General features: G+C 41.7%; 1 protein-coding gene across 1 annotated transcript in view; it reads left to right on the forward strand.

Annotated features, from left to right (window-relative positions):
• Window positions 1-396: 396 nt before the first annotated feature.
• The window catches only part of SEC22A (SEC22 homolog A, vesicle trafficking protein), a 31522-nt gene continuing 6775 nt past the window's right edge, over window positions 397-25143 (forward strand). The window contains exons 1-7 of the mRNA XM_019554316.1: window positions 397-492; window positions 5825-6055; window positions 10163-10366; window positions 14602-14765; window positions 16029-16223; window positions 21273-21391; window positions 23984-24049. Coding sequence (XP_019409861.1) covers window positions 10185-10366; window positions 14602-14765; window positions 16029-16223; window positions 21273-21391; window positions 23984-24049 — 726 coding nt within the window. The 5' untranslated portion in view covers window positions 397-492; window positions 5825-6055; window positions 10163-10184. The remainder of the gene's footprint in view (window positions 493-5824; window positions 6056-10162; window positions 10367-14601; window positions 14766-16028; window positions 16224-21272; window positions 21392-23983; window positions 24050-25143) is intronic.

Raw genomic sequence — 25143 nt, forward strand, 5'->3', positions numbered from 1 at the left:
GCTGCCCCGCACAGCTGGACGCGTCACCTGGCTCAGGGGTCGAGCGCCCTTGTCCCCCCTCCCCTCCCCCGTTGGTGGGAGGGCAGTGGGTGCAACGGGGGTGGAGGGATTTCGGTAAGAGTGAGGATGGGGCACGCGGGAGAAATTATGTTGCTGTGCTGGGTTTTGGTTTTGTTTGAATAATGATTGGTGAAAGGGTTAAAATATCCAACGTGGTGGTGGGGCTAATAAGATGCAATAAGAGATATTTTGGGAGCACCTGGATTAGGAATTTATTTTTTGTTGGCTGGGAAGAACAGGGAGACGACTGTGGATGTTGTGGAGGAAGTAAGCAGGATTTGACTTTTGTCTGATCACAGGACTTGGTGGCGTGCCGCCGAAGGAGACAGCGACGGGCTTCAGGCCGAGAAAAAGAAATCGCTTTGCGTGCCGGTAGCTCGCGGTGTTCGTCGCTGCCGCGGAGACTGATCGTTCAACTCGATTCAGAGACCGGTACGTGGAGGCTGGGTCCGTCGTCGTCAAACACCACGTTGTGGGCGCAGCCTTAGTGTTGGGACGTCCTCTGCACCTTGCATCCCATAGCGTGAGCAGGGCGGTAGATAGATCTGGCCTAAATGCTTTGCCCCTTACTGTTTATTTCAGCACCGCGAGAGAGAGGAGTATTTGTTACATGTTGATGGTGGGCCCAGGCCCACCAGGCACTAAATGTACATTTAATTGCGTGGGGGTAGGACAGGTTGTAGCTATGCGGATCTAAGGACACAGGTTCTTTGGGTAAATCCGATATCTCTTTTTAAACCAACTCAAATCATTGGGCAAATTACTTCTTTGCAAGCTTTCAGGCACATCTAATTCCGTGGAGCAAATCGTGAGAAACCAGGAGCAGGTTGTAGGTTAATCGCTAGGGTGCGAGGGAGGACGCTAACTCCAGCTAGGGCCTAGGGAGTTGGTGGATGCTGCCCAGTGAAACCATCTGGAGATGTGTACGGGGCAAGGAAAGGAAGACAGCCTTACAGGCCTATTTGTCAGGGGCGTGGGCTTAGGCCCAGCACATAACCTTTTTGCCTCCTTCAGACAAGGAGGCTACAGATTCATAGATTGGAAGGGACATCACAAGATCATCGGGTCCAGCCCCCTGCACCAGGCAGGAAAGACAACTGGGGTCAGATGACCCCAGCGAGGTGACCGTCCAGTCTCCTCTTGAAGATTTCCAGGGTAGCTGATTATACCACATCTGGAGGGAGCTTATTCCATGGTCTGGACACCCTGACTGTGAAGGAGTTTTTTTCCTAGTGTTAAGCCTGAATCGGTCTTCCAGGAGTTTATGGCTATTACTCCAGTTGTTCACCAAGCCCTTGGTATATTCCCCTGATGTAGTGGTAAGCTGCTACCAAGTCCCCTCTCAGACTTCTCTTTCTTTTTAGGCCGAAGAGGCCCAAGTCCCTCAGCCTTTCTTGTATGGCTTGCCATGTAAGTCTGTTTGTGTGGGTGGCCCTTCTCTGGACCCTCTCAAGCTTTCCACATCTCTGTTGAAGCGTGGCACCCAGAACTGGATGCAGTCCTCCAGCTGCGGTCTCACCAGTGCTGAGTAAAGCAGAAAAATCACTTCCTTTGTTTTGCTTGAGATGCATCAGTTGATGCATGGCAGGTTGTTGTTTGGCCTGCTGGCTACAGCATCATGCTGCCAGCTGGTGTTCATACCAGGGTCTGTTATTACCCCCAGGTCCCTTTCAGTCATGGTGCTGGTCAGTTTGGCAATTGCAATTGATTACTGGGCACAAGTAATAAAAAAACAGGCAGGAGTGAAGGTCAGAGGTTCATAATAGTAGAGGTGCACCAATATATCAGTCGCATATCAGATCAGCGCTGATAAAAGGATATCGCCAGTCAGCTTCTTTTTGGCTGGTGTAGCTGATAATGTCACCAATAAATGTCATGTGCTTGTGCGTAGCTACAGCTAGGAATGCAACCCAGCAGCTTGGAGAGCAGCATCTGGGTTGTAGGGAGGGCTGTGGGTTTGGGTGGGGACAGATTGAGGCCCCCACAGTGAGAGAGGGGGTGGGGCAGGAGCAGATGCTGCCTCGCCAGGGCAGCGAGTATGACCCCCAGAGTGGGCCAAAGCCATGGGCAGCTTGCCCAGAGGGTGGGGGGCTGGCTCCCTATCACTGCGCACACCCCTGGGGGAGGTATGAGGGGCATTTGCCCCCCCGGATCTGTGCTCGCTGCCTGCTGCAAACTTGGGGCTAGGAGCTGTGCCAGCCTCTTCCTGGCAAGGGGGCTGCATTCGGGATGGGTAGCTGCGGGGCAGGTGGCACGGCTGGAGGGGGTGGCTACGGGGTGGGTTATAGCCACCCCAAAATTTCCCTATAGCCCGTCCTTGCAGCACCGCCACCTCCCACCTTACCCGAGTGCAGACCCCACTGGGAAGGGGGCCAGGGGCTTCGCCAGCTTAAGCCTGCAGTGAGCAGCCTGTCCTTGCCCTGTGCATATATCTGGGGGTCCGTGTAGTGGCAAAGAGCTGCCCTGCCCTCTCCCCACCCTCCTGCACCCCCCAGACGAGCTGCCTGCAGCTCCATCCCACTCCCAGGGTCGCATTCACCACCCTGGCTAGGCAGTGCCTGTCCCTGCCCCACTCCCTTACTATGGGGGCCTTGACCTGCCCCCCCCCCATGCCCCTTTTCTGCCCCCAGACTTTCCAGCCAGACACTGTTCTCCAAGCTGCTGGGCTGCATTCCTTTAACTTGTCTATTGGATTGGTATCAACCAATATGGCTGGTTAATAATAATCAGCCATTGATATCGTCCAGAAAAACCTTTCTTAGGGCACCCTTGCATAACAGGAGTGCCAAGAGGGGATGCAGAGCAGAGCACACCGGACAGTGCCCAGTGGCCACTGAATGAGTCCAAGGAGCCAGCAGAAACTGCCCAGTGATCCTCTGCCTGGAGATGGGAGTGAACTGCAGAGCTGCTGTCTCCTTGCACTAGGATACTGGGCTGGATGGACCTGTGATCTGACCCTGTATGGCCCTTATGCTGTTAGGAAAAGGATAGAAAATTCAGTAACCACTGTCAGTGTCAAACTGAAAGGTCAGCTCTGTATAGAGGAATGCAGGAATATAATCCTGATTTAGGACTATTCAGGGGGACAGCCTTGTGACCAGGAACCTCCATATAGATATAAATGCAGTTTTACTAGAGTCTTTTTCTCAGATGAAGGAGCTAGGGCTGTGCTCTCTCGGCTGACAGTCACTGATTCCCAGTTTTCAGGGTGCCAATGCCTTCCAGATTAGGGGGAGTCTCCCTTAATGGAGAGCCATACATAATGAAGCCATCCATAATAATTCCCAGAAGCTCTCAGTGTAAACAGCAAGGGTAAATATGGGTATAACAGTTTTTACAAATTTACATCAGATGAGAGAGTCTTTCATGCTTACAATGGGAGTGGGGTCCCTTATGGACTTAAAATAGTCAGACATAAAGAGGATCTGGAGGAAAACTAATAAACTGTAATAGTTTGGTGAATTAATAACTGAAATTTGGGTTAGAATGACATTTTAAAGACAATATAACCTGTTTTTAATATAGTTCCCCTATTTTTTTTGTGTATGGATAATACCTATATATAAACTTGGTGCTTGGTATAGAGATTTTTTTGTGTGTGTGTTGCTGAGTAAAATACTGCTTTTGGGTTTTAATTACAACGTTGCCCACATATTGAAGGTTAGTAAATTTTCTTCACAGTACATTTTCATGTTAGTTTTGTCAAGCTGAATAATATTAAGTTAAAATATATGTATTATTAATTACCATATTTATTTGATTCTAAGGCAAGATTTTTGTCCCTATTTAACATAGAGGGAGGGAGAAAGCCCCTCATCTTAGAACTGCATACAAAGGTGAGAACAGGTGGCTGCTGTGGCTTGGCCCCAATTCTGGGTAGGGGCTGGAGCCCATAATTACAGCTGCTCCCCTGCAGCCTCTGCTCTCCACTTTCCCCTTCCCTCTCCCTGCAACCTCTGCTCTGCCCGGGCTGGCTCCATCCCTGTTTTGGGCTGGGGCACTGAGTGCATCCCCAGCCCAGCCCCTGTAGCAGCTGGACGTGTGCTGCTGCCATGTGGCCTGGGGTTGTGCTAAATGCTCCAGGCTGCAGCGTGCATGGAGCTTGCCAGTATGGAGCAAAAATAAGGCTGGGAAAGAGAGGGGTAGGTGGAGGAGCAGAGGCTGTATGGGTGAGGGGAGATGGTAGTGTGTAGAGACAGCTGAAAAGTCCTAATTACTAGTCTAGTCTCTTTTACAGAAATCTTTCCATACCCCCGATCATCTCCATTTCCCTTCTCCTTGTCTATTTTAACTCTTTACCACAAGCTTTGATTAATTCTGTGTACTTTCTAATCAGTAGATGAGATTTTGTATGACACTTCACCCATTTAAGCTTTCGCCTAGCTTTACAGAATGTGACTGAGATTGCAGGAGATATCTCCTGCAAGGGTGGGCTTCTGCTTATCTGAGGGCACTAGCCTTTCCAGCACTTCCTGGACCAAAATGACCAGGGCTTGTCCACTGAAGCGCCAATTCATAGAAATCATAGAGAAGTGGGGCTGGAAGGACCCTCAGGGGGTTGGACTAGATGACTTCCAGAAGGCGGAGGTGATGGGGCCAGGTGCAAATAGGGGGCAAGTTACTTGACCTCCCCACAGCCTGTGCCCTGTTGCAGTGTGGGGAATGAATTAAAGATAACCCTCAAAAAATTAGATTCTGTACATGGGAAATTATAGCAACTGTATACATTTTCCATGAGTAGAATCTAATGGAGGGGAGATCATCTGAGATTTGAGTAAGTATGGTATTTCCCCATATTTGCATGCGTCTACAACCCCAGTGGCTTTCTTCAAGGAAATGGCATTATTAGGCAGCACTCCGGCACTATTTTTGAAAGACTGAGAAAATAGAAGTCTTCATTTGGATGGTTTAATAGGGAACGTTTCACTAATGATATAAAAGAGGCCACGTGTCTAAACATAGTTTTGTTCTCTTGTCACTTCGCAGTTCATGGAAGACAGCTGGTAAGTTTTAGGAAGGCTTATCCTTTGAAAAAGGAACTAATTTGCCTTGATATGAATAAGGGTTCAGAATCCTGTTTATCTAGGATTTATGTGAATATTTTATTTATATCTAAAATAAATATGTAAAATAGATAGACAGCTTAGATCTAGAAGAGGGATTTTACCCACGCTCAATTCTGCTGCCTATGTGTATTATTGATATTGGCTATTTGAATTCTTTGCTTTTAATCCTTAGAGTAAAAACAAATATTGACTGAAAATTAGATTCAGGGTTGAATATGCTGGCAGTAAGAATGTTTTGGAAAGGGAAATACAGAGTTATTCAATACTACTTGATGATGATTATTATTATTAATCCCTTTGGCCCAGAGAAGGTTAGAGATCAGCCATATTGCATTTATTAAATAAATGGCAAAAATCAGAGAGACCCATGTATAGCTGATCATTTATTAATTTCTTTGCCAATAAAGAACTGTATTTTTGTAGTATTATTTCACCTGATTATAAATGACTAAAGTGATTTTCATTTTGGAAACTTGCATAATGTAATAGAATCTTTTCTTTTTTTTTTTTTTTTCCCAATGTTCTTTTGCTCAATTTATCTTTTTACTTGTATATCTGTGACTCGCCATGTAATAATTGTCTTGCTTGCTGTTTAATTTTTGGAGTTTATGGTAATGGTTAAATGTGCACTTTTTAATTTTGAGACCCACTTATTACTTCTTAAATTGCTCCATTCATTTTTTTGCCTTCTCAAACAGCATAACGTGAACTTCAACGCTGAAGAACGTTTTAATGGTGAAGAAAACAATATTTTACCTAAGAACTGACATTAGGATTCTGAGTTTCTCTGCAGTAATGGATAGCAATGATGTACCCACATATTCCTAAAGCAGACCATGGAGCTGAGTTCCTTTCATCCCATTAAGTGCTAATGAAGTTGTTCAGTACCGCCAAGGCAATGCAGATCGATGAATTTGGATTTGGGGCAGGTAAGTGGAGGAGAAAAGAATTGTGGTCTATCTTGTTCTGATGAAGTAATAACTGATAACAACAAAAATGCATGTTGAAGTAGTGCCCAGTAGTGCCAGTTAGGATTGAAGCAATTCTATTCCCATAAGCTCTACTCAAGTCTCTGTCCATATTTGCAGATTCGTAGTCCAGGATTTCTAATGTTTAAGTCTATACCAGGGGCAAGGATTTCTTTGGGTGATTATATTTTGTTGGACCAGTTGCATAGCTGGAAGAGTTGAGCAAGCTTTTCAGTGCAAGACATTCTTCAGACCTGATGGAAAAATGCCTTGTGTTCAAACACTTGTCTAATGCTATCCTGACTCTGAAGCTGGTCTACTAAAAGATATCACCAAAAGAAATCCTTACTTATCACATGGTTCCTGCATTATCAGAGCTACAACATCACTCAAGTCGGGGTGGGCAAAATATGGCCCACACACTGGATTCAGCCCATTGAGGGACTTTATCTGGCCTGTGGAGGGTCCTTTGGTCCTAGCTAGTCCAAGTGCCATCTGTGGGGCATCCTGCCTCTCCTAGGTGTGCAGTGGGGCTGGGGTGGTTCCATGGCTAGACTCCAGTTCTAAGCCACTCGTGAGTAGGAGCTGCTGCTGGCCTTAACCCCAGCCCAGCCCTGTGGAGACGTGGGTTCAAGCACTGGTTTGCCCCATGTCCTCTCTGGAATCATCCTAATGGGAGTGGACCAGCTCCAGACCAGCCAGGACCCGCACACAGCCCTGACCCTGGGATGCCCCACATCTGCTCTGGACCTGTCTGCTGCCACTGCTTATCATGGATGGACCAGTCTGGAGAGGACATGAGACAGGCCAGGGTCAATGTTTTGCATGTGGGTTCTTGCTGCTCCATAGCTGGTCTGCTCCAGCCAGGGTAAGTCTGGACCAGATGTGGGGCAGGCCAGGGATAGAACTGTGCACTCAGCTGCTGCTGGGCACTGTTAGCAGGGAGAAGCCGTAGGGCACGCAAACTCTGGGCTATTGCAGAGGAGGTAGGGGGTGGTGCTGCTGCCTGGCCTGTAACAGCTCCCCAAAACTGCCTATGTGGCCTACAGGCCCAAATAATTACCTGCCGCTATGCTAAATCTACACTAGACACTTCAGAGGACTTTTTTCATATTTTTTTTCCCATTATTATGTTTGATTCCAGTCAGTTCATAGCACACATTTTACATGGCAAGGGATTCTACAGAGGTACTAACTTACAAAGTTAGTGACAACAGCAGTGGCTCCTGCCGCTGCAACCTTGGTAGAAATCTGGTTTCAATGAATGAACAATAAAAGTAGAATGGCACGGGGACAACTCCTGGGAAATAATCTGTAGTGATAGGGAACCTTTGTAGTTAACACAGATTCCCTATCACTGGATTCCCCAGTATAAAGGTTGAGTCTAGTATATAAGAAGGGACTGTAATATCTCTACAGCAGGGGTGTGAACCTGTTCAGCTGCAGGCTGGAATAATCCACCCTAAGTCGGAGGGAATGGGTGCTAGGAATCTGTCTGTAGCTGTAGCTTGTCTCTGCACTGGCATCGGGAGAGGGCCTGCAGCTGAAGCCCCATGTCCATGGGCTGTTCTGTGGCCCTTAGGTTGCCAGTCCCTGAACTAAAGAAATACAATATCCAATTCCTTCTCTTCCAACACTAAAAATAGAAACGTGTTCACTGTGGACACTATACCTGTCCCTTCTGCTTGTGAAGTGAATCACTTAAGATGAGTCTCATTTAATAAAGGTAACTTTTTACATAATCTCTTTTTATTGTTCAGTTTTGAGAATTATGTGAACAGATGAGTGTCGTTTTCAGAGTTGCTTTCAAACTAGAAATCCTTTGTAAAGGTTGTAAAGAACTTCTAAAATCTTGACCCAAAGGGTGTTACGTAGGGCAGAGTTGTCCAACTGCCGTGTGACCCTTGGGCTCTCCCCAGCCACCGCTGTTCTCATCACTCTGGCTGCAATAGCAGCTGAAGTCTCCAGGCTCCCCGTCTCTCCTTCAGCTTCTGGCATTTTAGGGGGTGGGATGACATGCAGCAGCATGAGGAGCTAAGGACAAGTCTGGGGCTGTGCCTTGGAGTGTGGGGGCATTGTACCAGCACACATGACAATTGCAGCAGGAGGAGGGGATTGCGAGGTGTAGTAGGGGATGTTGGTCCCCAGGACACATGGCCCCTGGATGCTTAGAAGTTGGTCAGCTCTGACCCAGAGCCAGGACACGTACATTTGGAGCCATTTCAAAAGGGGAAACTGTTGCTACCCTTTTGAAACGGCTCCAAACGTAAAAGTGGTCATTCCCTTATGTGCTGTTATTTTATACTATGAATATGTATTTCAGCTGTATTGAGAAATAGGTTTTCTTTTTCTGTCTTTGGCCTGCTTAGGTTACATCAACACAGTCTGGCAGAGGTAGACATTTCTTTGTTCTTGATGTTTTATCTGGTAATATGTATAATATGTGTGGTGGTCAGTTTATATTGTGGTGTCTGGAATTGCAGGAGGAAGGAAGCATGCTGCTTTTTCATTTATATTAAATTCTAGTAATTTACCTCCTTTTCACAGAAGTTTCTACCTTGTTTCTAAGCAAGCAAGTAGTTTTGCTTTTAGAGTACTACATGCTACTTGTCTTGCTAAATTTTTAACAGCTTGAAGATTTAAAAATCTTGTCTTTTTTTTTTTTATAAAGATTGCATGGGAGTGTGTTTTAAAATGTCTGCTGTGAATTTTCTCCTTTGGTGTCATGAATATTTTAATAAGCTTTTGTTTTATACATGCAGGCCAAGCACACTACAGTATATATAATTGCTAGAGAAAGTTGAGAGCAGTATTATATAGTTTGAAAAAAAATTTTTTGAACAACAGCAGTTTCTCTATGCCTGAAGATGGGTACTTGTGCCTGAAAGCTTGCAAAGAACCTTGTTCCAACTATTCAGCTGGCCTAATAAAAGATACCACATCTATCCAAAGAACCTTGCCTGCCTAATTTTTGTTCAGGCTTGTTTTATTCATTGCTATCCTCATCTCGGAGATTAGATTTAGTATCTTTTTGTCCTTTCATAACAGCTCATGTATGGTCTTCTATGTATGGTTACAAACAGTTTATTGTAAACAACTTAGCAATTGTATAAGCTAGATTAATATTGCTACACATCTCACAGATGCCAAAAGTGAAGGCCCAGCTAGAGAGGAAAGGTCCTGTGTTTAAGATGCTAACTACAACTCGAGACCCTGGGTTGTATTCTTGGCTGTCCACCAATTTCCTATTTGATCTTCATTAGGTTAAGTGGCTCTCCATTTAGCAGAGGCTTTTTAGCCTTTGGCTGGCTTTTAAAGATCTGTATTGAATTCAGTGGAACTCTGCATATGTTTAAAGTTAGGCACATATTGACATTTAACCTAGGCAGGGCCCAGATCTCGGGGCACATCTACGCTGCCTGCATGCCCAGCTGGGGAATGCCATGGTGAGGCTCACTGAGCCTCCTCTGGATGTACTGCCATTCAAAACGGAAGTAAAGTGGCTGCCTACCAGCAAGTCCTGAGAGGCACTGTAACCATCCTCTCTGAAAAGTGGATAATAAAACTTCTTTTTGCTGCTGCCTCTGTTTATAGTGTAAGCTCTTCAGGGCAAGGACTTCTTGATTAGTGAGGCTGTATTATGTCCTTGCGTGGTTATGTCTAAAACCTTGATTTCACTTGGTACCTCTAAGTGCTACTGTAATACAAAACAGTAAATAAAAGAATAGGCTGCAATTGCATTTGGAGCTTCTGCAAGCCGTTAAGATAAAAATAATATTATTAAGATAAGTCAAAAGTCTGATTGTGTATCCTCTGTGTGTCTTTGGAAATGGTTGGGCTTATGCAGTAGGATGTTTTATGTGAATTGGTGTTCAAGCTTCAGTCCTGTGCTGACTTGCCCAATGCTATACGGTAAGGTTGAGTCAGATTTACAGCAGCCTGAAGCCACAGTTACTGCTTCTAATCATAGGCTGATGTTTAATCTGGCTGCAGATCCTTTTTGGAAAAAAATGCTTTGATTTTTAACTAGTCTGTGTTTCTAAGTTTGTGTGTGTTTTTTGTTCTTAGGTTTCCATTAAATCAGCTTGCAATGTCTATGATCTTATCTGCCTCCGTGGTCCGTGTGAGGGATGGACTCCCACTTTCTGCCTCTACAGATTGTGAACAGAGTACAGGTGTGCAAGAGTGTAGGAAATATTTTAAAGCGCTCTCAAGGAAACTTGCTCAGCTTCCCGACCGATGTACGCTGAAAACGGGGCAGTATAACATAAAGTAAGGTTTTTCTCTCATTATCCTTGCAATGCTTCCTAGCGGTATTTGTAGCAAGTTAAGAGTTACAGTATAGTGGTGATTAATCAATTTAAGAATACTGTCTTATCTTGTGTACACCCTGCCCCTTAAAAATAAGACTCATACCTTGTTTTTCAAAGGCAGAACGTACAAAGGATTTTTCCACACTTGTGGCCGATTCTGTGACATTAAGTAAGCTGTCTTGGGAATGCAGCATCTAGATGCTGTTTCCAGGAGGACTTGCTCAGTGTCACATAAGGTTAGACTCCAGACCCTTGCAAGAGCAGTAGCAAGACTGTTAGTTCTTTGCAGTAAGTAGTTCTTTATATAAGTTCCTGAAAATAAAGTGTTTCCACATCTACAAGCCCCCGTCAAGATACTGCCACCAGCTCACTTGCTGCTTCAGGCACCGGGTTCTGTGTTCAGCCAGTGGCTGTGGCTCTGGGAGAGTTGACAAGGACTCTGCCATGTTGGCAGCTGCATGGCATGCTCCAGGCTTGCTGCTTTTCCAGTGAAGGAAGCATCTTCCCTGCTTAAAATACACACCCCAGTGTGCAGCTGAGTGGGAGTGTAGGGCCTGTGCTGGTGCCCCAGGGCCAGGGTCAGCAGGGGCCCAAAGCAAGCCTGCAGGAGCGTGAGGCCTGGGTTGGTGGGGGCTCTATGGAACCAGGCTGGGCTGCGCTAGCAGGGAGAGGGGGGAGCCAACCTGGCTCCATAGAGCCCCTGCCATCCTGGATCCCACACTCCTACCACCCCACTCTGGGCCCCAATCAGCCCTGGGTCCGGGGCACTGGCGTGGGCCTTGCACTCCTGCCCAGCTGTCGCTGAGCTCATCCCTGTCTGCCTGCCCACTCACTCCTGCCTGCCACCACCATTTCCCCACTTTCCCATCTGCTGCGGTGCTTCTTCCCATGTGGTTTCTGGCACTGGCAGGGGCTCTGGGGAATGAGGGAGAGTGTACACAAATCCCATGCATGCACCCCACCATATGTATGTACCCACAACCCCTTTGCACTGCCATACATGCACACCCCACACCCCCTCACACACCGGCTATTCTCCCTGCCCCTCCACACATGCCACAACCCTCTCCAGCCCCCTTCCCCCTTACAAACCGTATACCCACCCACACTACATATCTACACCCCCCCACAATGTACAACTGTAGACTTCATTTTTAGCTATTATACAATCACTTCTATGTACACTACACAAATGCATGTAAATCAGGACAACAAAAATATTTTTTGAAATCAAATTAATGAATGTTGTAGATGTTTGGGGTTTGTTTTTGTTTTGTTTTAAGAATATAATTTGGCATTTCTCTGGTTCCAAGATGGCAACCCCCCCTTGCTGAGAAGAGTATTTCTGGTGGCAAAGGTTGGGGGATTAGGGGGCAGGACTTCTGGTCCCAAGATGGTGACCAGGGGGCAGAGCACCTGTCAAGGGGCGGGGCTACCCATGCAGCCCTGGACAGCTTGCAAAACTCAGTAAGTGGCCCTCCACACAAAATAATTGCCCACCCCTGTTTTAGACCAACACAGCTAAAACCTATATCCCAGTTTTCCTTGTGGGTTTTTTATCGTTCTTTGCTGTGCCGTTGGTTTCCAGTGCAACAGGTGGATTATTATATTGCTTGAACCCTCTCTTTCTCTCATCTGCCCCACTCTGCAACATTTTTCAGTAAATATTTTGTTTAAATGTCTTAAATATTTTTCAGGAATATTAAAACAAAAAAAAAACCAATTTTTTTTTTTTTTTTTTTTTTTTTAAATTCTGGAAGTACTTTTTTAGGATGCTTAGCACTAGTTTCAGAGGACACTACTCCCAAAACACTCATGTGTGCAGTTGGTATAGGTGTACTGATGCATATTGAATCAGAACTGATAGGAGGAAAATTTAGAGTATCGTCAGCCAGCTTCTGGCTGATGTGGCTGGGAAGAGCTAGGCATTGCCCCATGCCCAGATCTAGGAGGGACATGTCCCCCGCACTGTGCCCTCCCAAGGTAAGCACAGCGGTGGGTGCCGGCTCCCCCCCCCAGCACCTCCCGAAATGAGCTGCGGCTCTGTTCAGTTCCCCCCCACTCCCTGGCTGGGCAGTGCCTGCCCCAGCCCCACTCCCACCCTCACCGCAGAGGCCTTGATCTGCCACCTACCTCCCGCTTTTCCACCACAACAGACTTGCCAGCTGGTTGCCACTCTCCACTCTGCCAGCTGCATATTGGCTATTAAAAATTGGCCATTGGCCCAAAAAGTCTCTATCAGTGCACACCTAGCAGTCGGTAATATTTTTAATTTTATAAGAAAAATGAACACCGTGAAACCTAAATCTTTCTTGTGAAGGCAGACCAAATGTAGATTCTGTGTGTGTAAATGTGCATGTAAAGTCAGTATTTCCTCTAAGATGCTAATGGGTAGATCATTGCTTTAAGTAATTATCCAGAAAATATAGTACTGTGGCTTTGTTACAACTCTTGGCATGGACAAACATATACTTGGACAAGCTTAAGGGGAAAAGAAGCTGCTGCTCAGGAGTGCCTACCAGCTGTTACTCTCTGTTTTGCATGCCTAAATCACCCCAACTTTAACCCTGGATAAAACAAGAGTTAAAATTCGAATGGTAACAGCTGCTAGATAGTCTAAAGTAGCAACTCCCTCTTCTTTCCGTTTTGAAATCGCTCCAAGTGTATGTTTGTCCTTGCCCTATTAATAGTGAAACTGAGTCTGAAGTTTCTTTGGCAACTGGTAAGTTTACAAGACATTTGCAAATCTGCATGCAACATAATCAGAGGGGTGCTGTGTATGCTACTTACAAGCAAGGATCCTGGTTTTCTGATTTTAAAAAAAAATCCCCTATTTTTGGATTAAAATAAGTTACCCCAAATCAACATATTTCCATGATTAAAATTAAATGCTACTATATATAGATATAAAGATATCTATATATGAACAGTTTCATTTTAATCATGTAGAAATGTGGATTTGGGGGGTTTTTTTTACATTTGAATACTTGGGATTTTTTTTTTTTGTCGGAGAAAACCAGGATCCCTGCTTATAAGTAAAACTTCTTCAACATTTAGATCTGTATTAGCTTACTACTTTTTTTTTTAAATACCATATTTACCCAAATCGAAGATAACTCAAATTTTAAGACGATTCCCCAATACTTAGATTTGATGCAAGGAAAATTTATAAATGTATTATAATTTTCTATATATAGAACCTATTTCTTGAAGGGCTGTCTTAAATTCAACACGCCCACACACGCAGCAGGAAAAGCAGTACAGGGGGTGTGGGGAGGCAGTTGAGGCAGTATGTGGTGTGGGGGAGTGAAACAACCTGAAGCCTGTCCCCCTGATCCAATCCAGCACGGCATCTCCCCAAAATCAGCATTCGGTAGGTGGAACCTCCTGTGCACCTTTTTTCCTGGAAGAGTATGGCAGGGGGACGGGGTTGGGGACTGAACTGGGAAAACCTGCAGCACAAGCTAGCTCTCCTGCCTGCTTCAGGCTTATCGGAAAACCCTAAGGGTCAGGAGAATAGGTGCATGCTGCATCCCTTCTGGGTTTGTCTGTGCGCGAAGCATGTGGAGCACTATCACGTGGCTGTGGCAGCAGCTCAGTACTCCTGAGAGGTTTCACAGCACCCTGGTTGAGAACCACTGGTATAGAAATATTTTCGATACTACTTTGGAAATAGTGGGAAGTGGGGATTTTCTAGTTTCTGGTCATCTTTATTCCTATTCATAGGCACTGATAAATCATCCTTGCTAGGGAGGAGTTTTGTTCCCTTGCTTATTATAAAGGAATTTTTTTACAGCAGTTTCTTGTGCCTGTGGAATGCACCAGATGGCACGTTCTGCCTTCAGAATAAATGAAACTTTCCCAGGGGATAAAAACCATGTGTTTTGCCCTCCCTAAGGGCTTTATTTCATTTCCCCATTCTTGTGCATGTTGTTCAGTTGCCACGCTTGGTGCGCTTATGTATGTTTAGCCTCGTTTCTTGTTTGCTGGTGCAATACTGTTTAAAAGACCGACATTACCCAAATGTAAATTGTTTTCTTCCATAAAACAATCTTTGACTTTGTCAATAAATATTAATGTTTTCATTACCCCATGGCAGTGTTTTTGCTGCTCTGTTATGGCATATGGAACCAGTCTTGTGAAACTGAGTGTTACCTGGATTTAATTTTGAAATGCTAAAACTACTCTTTTTAGTTTTATTAACTCTCTGGGAGTGAGCTACATGATGTTGTGCACTGAAAATTACCCCAGTGTCCTGGCTTTCTGCTTCCTGGATGAGCTTCAGAAGGAGTTCATCACCACCTACGATATGCTGAGGACAAATACTGCCATCCGACCATACTGTTTCATAGAGTTTGGTAAGGATAAGACTTCTGTTTTACAGTAACTCTTCCCATCATGATCAAAGTTTACTGACTGTATTGAGGAATGTACAACTTGGACAAAGACCATTCAGCTGAGATTTGTTATATTTGAATGTGATATCAGGGCCTGGAAACATGCATTGAATACAGTTGAAAAACTTGACTTCAGTGGGAGTTGAATGAGGCATTTAGAGCCTTATGTAAAGTTCATTGAGAGTCTTTCTATTACATTTGATAGGTATTGTGTAAATGAATCCAGAGGAGCTTATCTTGCTAGTTGGTAATATATTATGACATGTTTTACTTTATACCCTTATCAAAATATTTATCTTACCAAGATATTGGTCTTCATAAGTTTACAAAGTAAAAGACTGCAATTTTTCACTGTTATAGTTGTTTATCCAGTGTAGGGAAAAGAGATTTTTATAATGCAGCTATGCATTGCATCTTCTCTAATTCTAGCTTCAAGTACAAACAATGCCATATTCAATTGAGAACACCAATACCCCTTGTGGAATTGGTTAGCCTCTGCAGTGGTTTTTAAAAATCCTGCCATCTTTTAGAGACAAGGGAAACCTGTTTTGTGCAGTCTAATAAAATACTTTTACATATTGAAAGTTATAGTTGTTTTAGAAGAAAAATGGTATATATTACATTTCTTTAACTTTCCAGTGCTTGATCAGTTGTTTTAAAACTTGCCCTGTGTTACAACTGTTACTGTCTTTCTTATGCAGAAGCTCTTGAACCTTTATTTTCCCTATCCCTCTCCATGTTTTTCAGGAAGTTTGGGGGTACTTTTATTTCATTGACACATTCGTTGTGAGGTCAGAAGATAAGACTTTGCAATTTAGGCCATTTTTTAGAATTAAGCAAGTTCATCTGTGACAAAGTGTGAACTCCTCTGCTTTTGTAAGAATATTTTCCAGGTTGAAAGAAAAGCTAAAACAAGTGCAATAAATCCATTGTATAAGGACTGCATTCAGCTTCACACAGTGAAAAGCCATTAGTTTATTCACAGTTGTTAAGTAATTAGACTTCTAGAGTGTAATTTTTTTTGTGTGGCAGAATTAATTAGCCTGTGATATATTAGTCATAAAATAGAAATAGTATTAGAATGTTCCAAGATAAATGTAAGAATTTCAAATAATGAATTTAAATAGGTGTGTAAGAGAAATCTATTGCCCGTAAAGCTGCATGGTCTTGAATTTATTTAATTAAAAAATGTCTATAGAGATGTATTCTTTTAATTTTACATAGATAATGTCATCCAAAGGACCAAGCAAAGATATAACAACACGCGGTCTCTATCAACAAAGATAAATCTTGCTGACATGCAGATGGAAATCAAGCTGAGACCACCTTGTCAAATTTCTCTGTCTGAATTAGGTTCAGCTAATGGATTTGTGCATTTATCTGCTGTAGAATTTAAGGGTACCGGTAAGGTACCTACTGGTGAGTTTCACAGCTTAATTACAACTATCCTTGAATGAACCTAGAGTATGGCAATGCACTTACTTTTCTTTTTTCAAGTGAAATGATATAGGAAATTATGCCAAACCTCGTACTTTCTTAGCTGCTGGGTTTGTGTAAAGGACTGCCATGTCATAGGAATCTGCCTCTTTCTTTGGAAGCTATGACTTCTTCTGTTACAACTATTCATTCTTCCCCTGCAGCTTGCAGAGAGGAATGTGTTTTTTGTTAATCAAGGGCAGTTGTCAATAGACACCGGTTTCTTAATGAAAATACATATCTAAACATTTAAATAGATCTTCTTTTCTTTTTCTTGTTCCTATTTTTAAAGACTTATAAGATCAGCTAATGATTTCTTTTATAATGGGAGCTGAGGACATCATGAACGCATTGTATCATTATGGGTGTAATGTCATGATGACTACTGGAATCAGTGGGAGAAGCATTACTTAGAGGTCCTTCACATTTCAAATTCAGTGTAATTACCTTAATATTACATACACTTGACAAAGTGTTTGTGCTATGTACATCACATCAGTAATAATATATTAGCATGTGTGTGGGGTTTTTTTTACTCGTTAATTTCGCACAAGGAATAAATTGCATAGAGTTGGATAATGACTTGCTGGGGATGGGCATATGATTCTTGACTTGTGATATGAAAAGAGATCGCTGAAGCAATTCAGCTGTTTCCCATTAGAACAGAAGAATTGGAAGAAAAAAAACCCAAAAAACCCCACAACAGCCTGGTGCTAATGCATGGATTGTACAAATGAAATTGTCTAGAGGAAGTGAAATAGACCAGTCTAGTTTCAATCTTCAAGTTCAATGAAGCAAAAAATAAATAGAATAAATGATGAGCATTTAAATATTAAATGTTCCTCTTTTTAAATGTCTGTCTCTTATGCTGATCTGTCCAGGTAGATTTTGGTACCCACGTGGGTCACTTTACAGGATTAGAGTGGAAAACTGACACAAATGCAAGCTTTCATTAAAATATTATAAAGTTTAATGGGTAAGGTAAATTGTGTACCTTTTTATATAAATTTTAATAGGGACCCTTTAATTCCTTCTTGTGCTAGATATTCGTTTTTAATGATTAGGAAAAACACTTTGGCCTCTGTTTACTAAGAATTTTCTCTCTACAGATTTAAATAAAAATGCTTTTCATTTAAAAAGAGGAGATTGCTAAGTCTTTGTACAGCATGTGCCTTAATGGAGCTTGGATTCTGATGGCTCTGTATGCTATTATAATACAAATCATTTATAATAATAATGATTACAACATGTTGGTGCTGGCAAAGAAAAAAGAACTAAGTTCTGCAAGAGCCAGAAGGGGAATATATAATAATGTTTAAATAATTTAAGTGCATGAAACCTTTTAAGAGATGCCACGTACCTTTTGCTAACTCATCCAGAGCGTTCTTAATATTATTGTTGACTAATGGAGAAATGTGGAAAACATTGTACTGAGAACCAGTACTCGTTGACATGTTCTATTCTTTTTTTTTTTTTTTTTTTTTTTTTTTTTTTTAATAATTCTCCAGTGTCATTCTTTTATCACTTTTGACACTTCTACCTTTTGTTTCTTACAAGTTAATCCTTTGTGATTTACTCAGCAGCCTGCTGTAATCCTGTCTCTGGAAGAGGCTATAGTGTCACAAGTGGAAGCTAGAGATGGGAACAATCTGTGTTTACAAAAATACCAAAACTTTGTGATGTAGGTAGGCAGAATTATTATAAATAGATCATCCATCAAAAGATTTTAGATGGCACAAGGTGTTCACTCATCATATTACAATAGGAAAAGCTCAGTGATGATATTATTTTAAGGAACATTTCCTTTTTGTTTTTCCTTATTGGAATTATTGGGCATTTTTACACCTGCTCTGGGGTGCGGGTGCTTTTAATTAGAGCGGCTCTTAGGAGGCACTCTAGTTAAAGCGCCTGCAGCATCTTATGTATTCACGGAGGGGGTGCTTTTAACTAAAGCTCGTTCAAAGAGTTTTAGTTCAAGTGTCCCCACTGCCATTTTGAAGTGTCGGGACGCTTCATATACAAGATGTTGAGGCTGCTGGAGCTTGCTAATGAGCATGTTTCAGCAGACTCATTTAACTGACTTTGCTTTGCGTGCTAATTGGCACATGTTGGAGCAGGCATTGGGCATGTGTATAGGTGCCCACTGTTTTAGTCTCCCAAACCAGCCACTTCCTCCAGTGCAAGCCTGAAATGAGTTGAAGAGCTGAAGAAGTCTTCGCTACCTGGTTGATACTGCTCAGTTATCAGAGACTTGCTAGATTTTTCTCAGTCCTGAAATATCACTTCTTAGGATACAACTGTCCTTGCCCAGTGTCTTTTCCTGCTTCTGCTCTCCCTTTCAACCATAGGGCTTGCTGTGGGTAAATTTATAGGTCTTAAATTACTTTAGGAAGTACAGTTTTTTTGTTTTTTGTTTTTGTTTTTTTTTTCTTTGCCTAATTTTAAAATGAATGCCCTGGGAAGCGATGCAGTCTCTCAGGTCTCTGGTATTTAGGGAGATATTTACTGTATAAGTTAATACAAATGGCTTATGTAAAAAGACATGTCTGCACTCTAGTTGGTGTACTTTTGGTTTTCTCGCTTTAAACTAGTTTGCTTAGTATTGCCAACTGTGTAGCTGCAGCCCAAGATGAGAACTTGCCTGGGAACCCAGGTCAGTAGTTGTATAGCTAGCTATGCAGAATCCTGCACTGCCACAGCTGTGCCTTTGTTAGCTAATTGAAGGCTAGCCCTGTTATTTCCACCTGAGCTGCAATCACATCTGTCACAACAGCTTAGACCTACCCTAGTAGAAAAAGAAATTAATAAAAAGGCCTCATAAGTAGTACATAGCCAAGATAACTTTCTGGGAGTCACTTCAAGCCCCCAATTAAGTTAACTGCTATATACTTCAGCTCTAATACAGCGTCAATATACAAGAGCATTTGAAAAATGAGAATGGCTATAATGTAGCAGGGCAGGAAAATATTTAAAAAATGTGAAATAGTTCCTTATAGGAAACTTAAAAATGTTTGATATCTGAACTTGTAGGTTCTTTACCCTTTGGCATTGGTCCAGGACAATCATCTCTAATTAGATTTGGGGAGTTAATAACTTCCATAGGAGGCTTAATCTTGCAGCTATGGTAAAGCTGTCCTGCCACCTGTAACTGTTCTTCCAGATTTTTATTCATGTATTTGCTGTTTGGCACTTAGCTGCTTTGGTGATAGAATATGCAATTGTTTGAGCCTTCCAGACCTTAGTGACTTTAATAATGGTGTTGGATGTCCATAACTAGATTTGGGTTGGTTGTTAGCTAGACAAACTAGTCCTTTTAAATGTTGAGCTCTTTTATGTAAAAGAGAAAGAGAGAGGTTAAAAAAGGTCTGATGCTTGAGCAGAGAATAGGTAGTTTGTACTGACCTCCATAGTTTCATAGTGCTTTGGGTCGGAAGGGACCTAAACGGATCATCAGGTCCAACTGTCTATTTATTATTTACCCCCATTTTTGTGCTGTCCCAATGCAGAGTTCCTCATTGGAATATTTGAGAATTTTTCACCTCCCTTCCCTTTTTACTCACGAAAGTTAGTAGTAATGTATACATTTAACCCAATTGTGTGACTTTTGATTTATGTATAGCGCATAAAATTTCTGGTCCCCATAAAAAAGAATTGGTTTGAAAACTGAGTAACTGAAGGAAGAGAAGGAATGGAAATTGGTACCCAACCTTAAATGTTTGTTGTCAGTACTGTCCATAATATGTCTTGTGGTTAGAGTAGGAGTAAGTTATGAAAGTTAAGCTTCAGGATGTAGTTTTTGTTTCAGATAGCTTCTACCTGATTAAATTAAGCCCTGACTCCTTTACAAATTAGTTGCACTAAAACATAAAACTTGAGCATACTAAAATTAGACCACAGAAGCATACAAACAGTGTTATATATTTAACAAGGAAAAGTAGTTTTTGTAGGTTCTTTGTGGTTTCTTTAACTTTATGAACTGTTTAGAGAGTCTTTCTGCTGCATCTGTTCAGTGCAAACAATCAAGATTGACACCCCCTCTATATTAATGTTACAGTTCATTAACTTCATTGTTTGCACCTTTACACTTCACTGATTTAGACAGAATGATTTAAATACGGTTCAGTAATCCTATTGTCGCCCAATGTTGCCTAGACCATTATGAATTTTGTCTTGGGTTTTTCATATTCGGCTTCCATTCTTAATTGTGGAAGAGCATAGTGATGACTGAAGCACACATCTACTATGTGTTGCAATCATTCATGTAACTGTGGCCCCTGATGAGCACAAATGAGTGTACATGTGGAAAGTAGTGTGTTTTCAGGTTTAACTTGTGCCAGGGGACACTTCCAAATTTCATATCAAGCTGCAATATGCATACTGCTTACATGGTTCCAGAATGTATTTATTTCTGTCGGTGGTAACATTGACAGGCCTGTGTGCTTTGTTGTAGGGGCAAGTAATGGCTTTGCTTTGCAGCCTTCTGTTCAGCAAACAAACTAAATCAGTCCTGATAGCTCTAACTAATGCATTAGTGTTAAAGAAAAGTGGAGGTTGTGAGAGGAGCTCTTAAGTACGTGACTTATTAGATGGTTGCTAATTGTGGACGAATTTTACCAGCAAGTGCATTATTTGCTATTGATTTACTGGCATGTTTGAGCAGCCTTCAGTACTATGCTGAATAAACAGGATATATCAAGTTAAATTTCTTTTAAAATGACAGAGAAGAACATTAGTTTTGCATTTAATTGAAGCAGAGTACATTTTGTCAAAACCTTGCATTGATGTCTTAAAAATGCTTTGTGCGGTGTACATTTTAAATTCTAAAAAGAACATGTTTTTGGTTTGCAAAATTCAATTGCATGCGTTTTGAGCAGGAAGAAGATACTGAAACACTGGATTAATACTTTTCTAAAATATGAGGGAAATGCTTTTACCAATTTCAAAATGCTTACTATTGTATTTTTGGGTTGTTTTTTTACATGTGCCTTGAAGCTCCTCATCAGCGACTGGAACCCTTGACTTTGCCAGGGATTGTCTCATTTATACTTAGCCTGTTATGCGGGGCTTTGAATTTAATTCGAGGCTTTCATGCCATAGAAAGCCTTCTGCAGGTACTGTACAACATTTATAACTCCAAGGAAAAGTAATTTGAAATATCAAACTTGTCAAGTTTATACAAAAATGCCAATCAAAATAACACCATATAAATTGTTTATGAGCCAAATTCTGTTTCACCTTATTCGTATGAATATTCCTATTGATTTCAGACCCAGTCTGCATGTTTTTATAGCCATTATTGAGTGAGATTTTTCAAAGGTGCCTAAGGGAATTTGAATATGAGTGGCAGACTTCCTTAGGTAGGCCGGCAGTGGTGAATATGTGGCAATGGAGTGCTGTTCTCTAAATTCCTGCCATGACTTTGCACTTTAAGAAAAAAAACACGCTTTCATGGAACTATGCATAACTCTTGAGAAGCAAAGCTTTGAAAATCTAGCTCGTTGTCTGCAGGGGTCCACAGAGGAGGGATGTTTTGAAGGATTTTTATAACCAGAATGTTTGTTCCCTCCAGAATAAAGAGAGAAATAATGTACATAACATTTGTTTATTAACAGGGTTGTCCCTCAGTGGGTTTCCCTATAAAAGATACTTTTATTTGATCTTGCAATCCATGATCTTACAGTGAATAAGATGGTTTTTCTCTTTCTCCCTTAAGCTTTGTTCCCACTGATAGTAGTTACTAAATGGAGGACTTTGTCATGAAAATGATAGGTCTTCCTTTGGAGTGGATTGTTACAGTTTGTTCAATGATTATGGTGCCCTGGCAGCATATGCTAGCCAAAGGTTTGCCCCGGTTAATGTTATACCGAGGGTCCACGATGGTGATTGTCCAAGTGGAAAGGGATGATCTGGCGGTGGTTTGCCAAAGGAGTTAAGGGGGGATCCTAGAGTTTTGCCCTGCATCGATCCACTCAGTATAAGAAGTTCTGGCATCTAAAATTTTGATGAGAGTTTCTTCAAAATTGCAGCATTATCAGTATTTAATGCACCAAGTTGCCTTACCTCTTTTAATGTACTATATACATCCTAGTTATTTTGTATGCACATTTGCATATTAGTTTAAACGCTGACAATTAAGACCTAGGGCATTTCCTGAAGACTAATGAATGCACTGGGGGAGGTAATGAAAATACCATGTGAAAAGGTCATTGTTATAAGAAATTAAAATGAAAAAATGCAAAGAAGAAACAAAGATGTATGAAATTTAACATGGCATTTCTAGAGAATTAATGCCTGTTGATTCACTAATTGTATTTCACATGCATGTAAGCTATCTCCTGAATTCACTGGGTGTATATATATATGAATGTAAAATATAGCATTAGGCAAACAATGTTAAATAGAATTTCACCACTTGTATAATATTTTTAGTTCTTACCTTTTGGTTTTTAAAAGATCAGAGATGTGGAAGCATGTGCCAGTGTTGGAGGGGCAGATGGCAATTCATGGTGAAATGTAGTGACCATGCTTTATTTTGGGTAAATGCTCAATGTAAGAAATGAAGAGTACTTTAATGTGGAATAAATCCCTGAAAAACAAGGCAAGAGTCATTAATGGGTTATGTGGAAGTTTAACTTCTGAAAAAAAGAAACTTTAATGCAAAAGCTTCCTTCTGAATTTAAAACACATTTTAAATAAGTGATTCATTTTGGAGTTGGCAAAACTATATGGTAATCTATAGGTCCACTTCACTGAATGCTAGCTGAGGGTATTTGTATTTTGTTGTTTTGTCCTTTGTAGGTAGGTTTTGTATGTCGAACTATAGGCTTTTTCTTAGCCAAGGCTACAGATGCAAGAACTGCAGACAGAATATGTTGTCAGCAGAGGAGCTGTAGTTCCGAGTGGACCAGCTGCCTTTGGAAATAGGCTTCTCCTTCCAGAAAAAGTTGTTTGCTGACTGCCTCATTTGTCTAGGAGTGTTTCTGATTTATGACAGATGCTTGTTTGAAAAACCTGAAAAATGCAGTCTGCAATACTCTGGCTGACATTTATTTTGCTCAGCTTTCTAGGAACTGTTAAAACATGTTTGAATAATTAAGAGAGAGATGAGCGTTTGGGGAAGAAACCCTCAAAGTGAAAAGATCTGTCATTTAAAATGTATCTTCCACTTCAAGACCTCACCCTTCTCCTAATATTGCTGTTTACACATAATCTTTTTCTACTCATGCTTTGCTTTGTTTTATCTTCCAAGTCTGACTGCATTGTTTTCTAGGTATGATTTTGGCACACTCTAGTGGACACTTTGTATTTTCCATTACCTTTTGAGAAGTTTAAAGATGCAGTTCTACAAAGTTGATATAGTATAAAAGCTGGGATTTTCAAAGGAGATAAAGATGGCCAGAGTTACAGAAGAGTCTCTGTTTGGCACATCAGAAATACTGGCGGTAGTGGTCTGCTGTGCTAAATAGAAAGGTTAGCAAGAAAAATAACATTAGAATATTCTGGACCTTGTAGGTTTCATTTTGTGGATCTTATTTAACTTGAGAAATGAATAAGCAATGCCTTCCAATTTCTTCAGTTTGCTTTTAATACAGGAGGTCACTTTTTAAATTTGCATATCAGTTTATGTTTAATTAGAACTAGAATTTTTTTGTGTGTGTGAACGATGCAGTTGGTAAGACACTGGATTGTTGTTTTTCTTCCAGAACGAGGGGGAAGACGTCAGTTACGTCATTGCATTTTTCCTTGGAACAGCAGCCTGCTTGTACCAGGTAGGTTCACCCAGCTGCATATTTGTTACCTTCAGAAGTGTTGTTCAGTTATGTACAAATATCACACTTTTAAATGGTGTATATTTGTGGGCAGCAAGACTAAAAATAATCCCTTCTCTTTCTTATGCTGGTAGCGATGAGCCATTGTAGTACAGATTCCTGCCTGCATCCTTTTTTCTACAAACAGCAGCTGAGACATTGTCTTTCTGCAGTTAGAAAGGTTGGGATATGCTTGTCTCCTTTCTGGAGATGTTAGAATTGCTGCGTGACCCAATTTTATAGATTCATAAAAGTTAGAGGTGAAACGAACATTTTTCGGCACTTGGTTCACATTTTGCTCATGCAAGTATAGGATTTTTTCTCCAGCGCTGCATTCAGCTTAGCTGTAAAAGTAACAAGTGGTTTGGGAAAGAGGTAGTTAGCTGTGTTAGCCTGAAGTCAGGCAGAAGGCATGGTAGAGATGCATCTTGTAAACTAACTGGATCAGAGATGCATAACCTTTTGTAAGAGCTCATCAGATGCATCTGATGAAGTGAGCTTTGCTCATGAAAGCTTAAGCGACTGGGTCCCATTGCTTCCCCAGCATGACTCCTCTGTGGCTTAATACCATTCGCTATCTGGAAGATTTCCCTGACATGCAGCCTACGCTCTCCCTTCCTCTGCTCTGTTCTACGGTCCCATAATTATATGCTCTTTCTACACCCCCTCCCCCCAGTGATTTCTGTTCTTTAACATTCTTCATATAGTAATCTAGTACCATGTCCTCTTGCTTTTCATGGTAGTGTTCAGCCAAGCTATGCATAGTTTGTGTTCTTAATCTTTCCATGTGAGCCAATTGTCAAAGCGCCTTCATAGTTTTTATGGCTCTTTGAATTCATACTCATTTATTTCAGCCTGACTTCTGTCCCGGGGAAGATCTTAGAGAAGTTTATTAAAGAGGCCATCCTTAACGGGCTTGCTGATGCCAACATCCTGAGGGATAGCCAGCACGGGTTTGTTGTGGATAGGTCTTGCTTGACCAATCTTATTTCCTTCTACGACCAGGTGACCTATCACCTGGACAAGGGAGAAGAGATTGATGTCATATATCTTGA

This window comes from Crocodylus porosus, unplaced genomic scaffold (assembly GCF_001723895.1).
Source record: "Crocodylus porosus isolate Cpor-Errol unplaced genomic scaffold, CroPor_comp1, whole genome shotgun sequence".
NCBI classification, from domain to species: Eukaryota; Metazoa; Chordata; order Crocodylia; family Crocodylidae; genus Crocodylus; species Crocodylus porosus.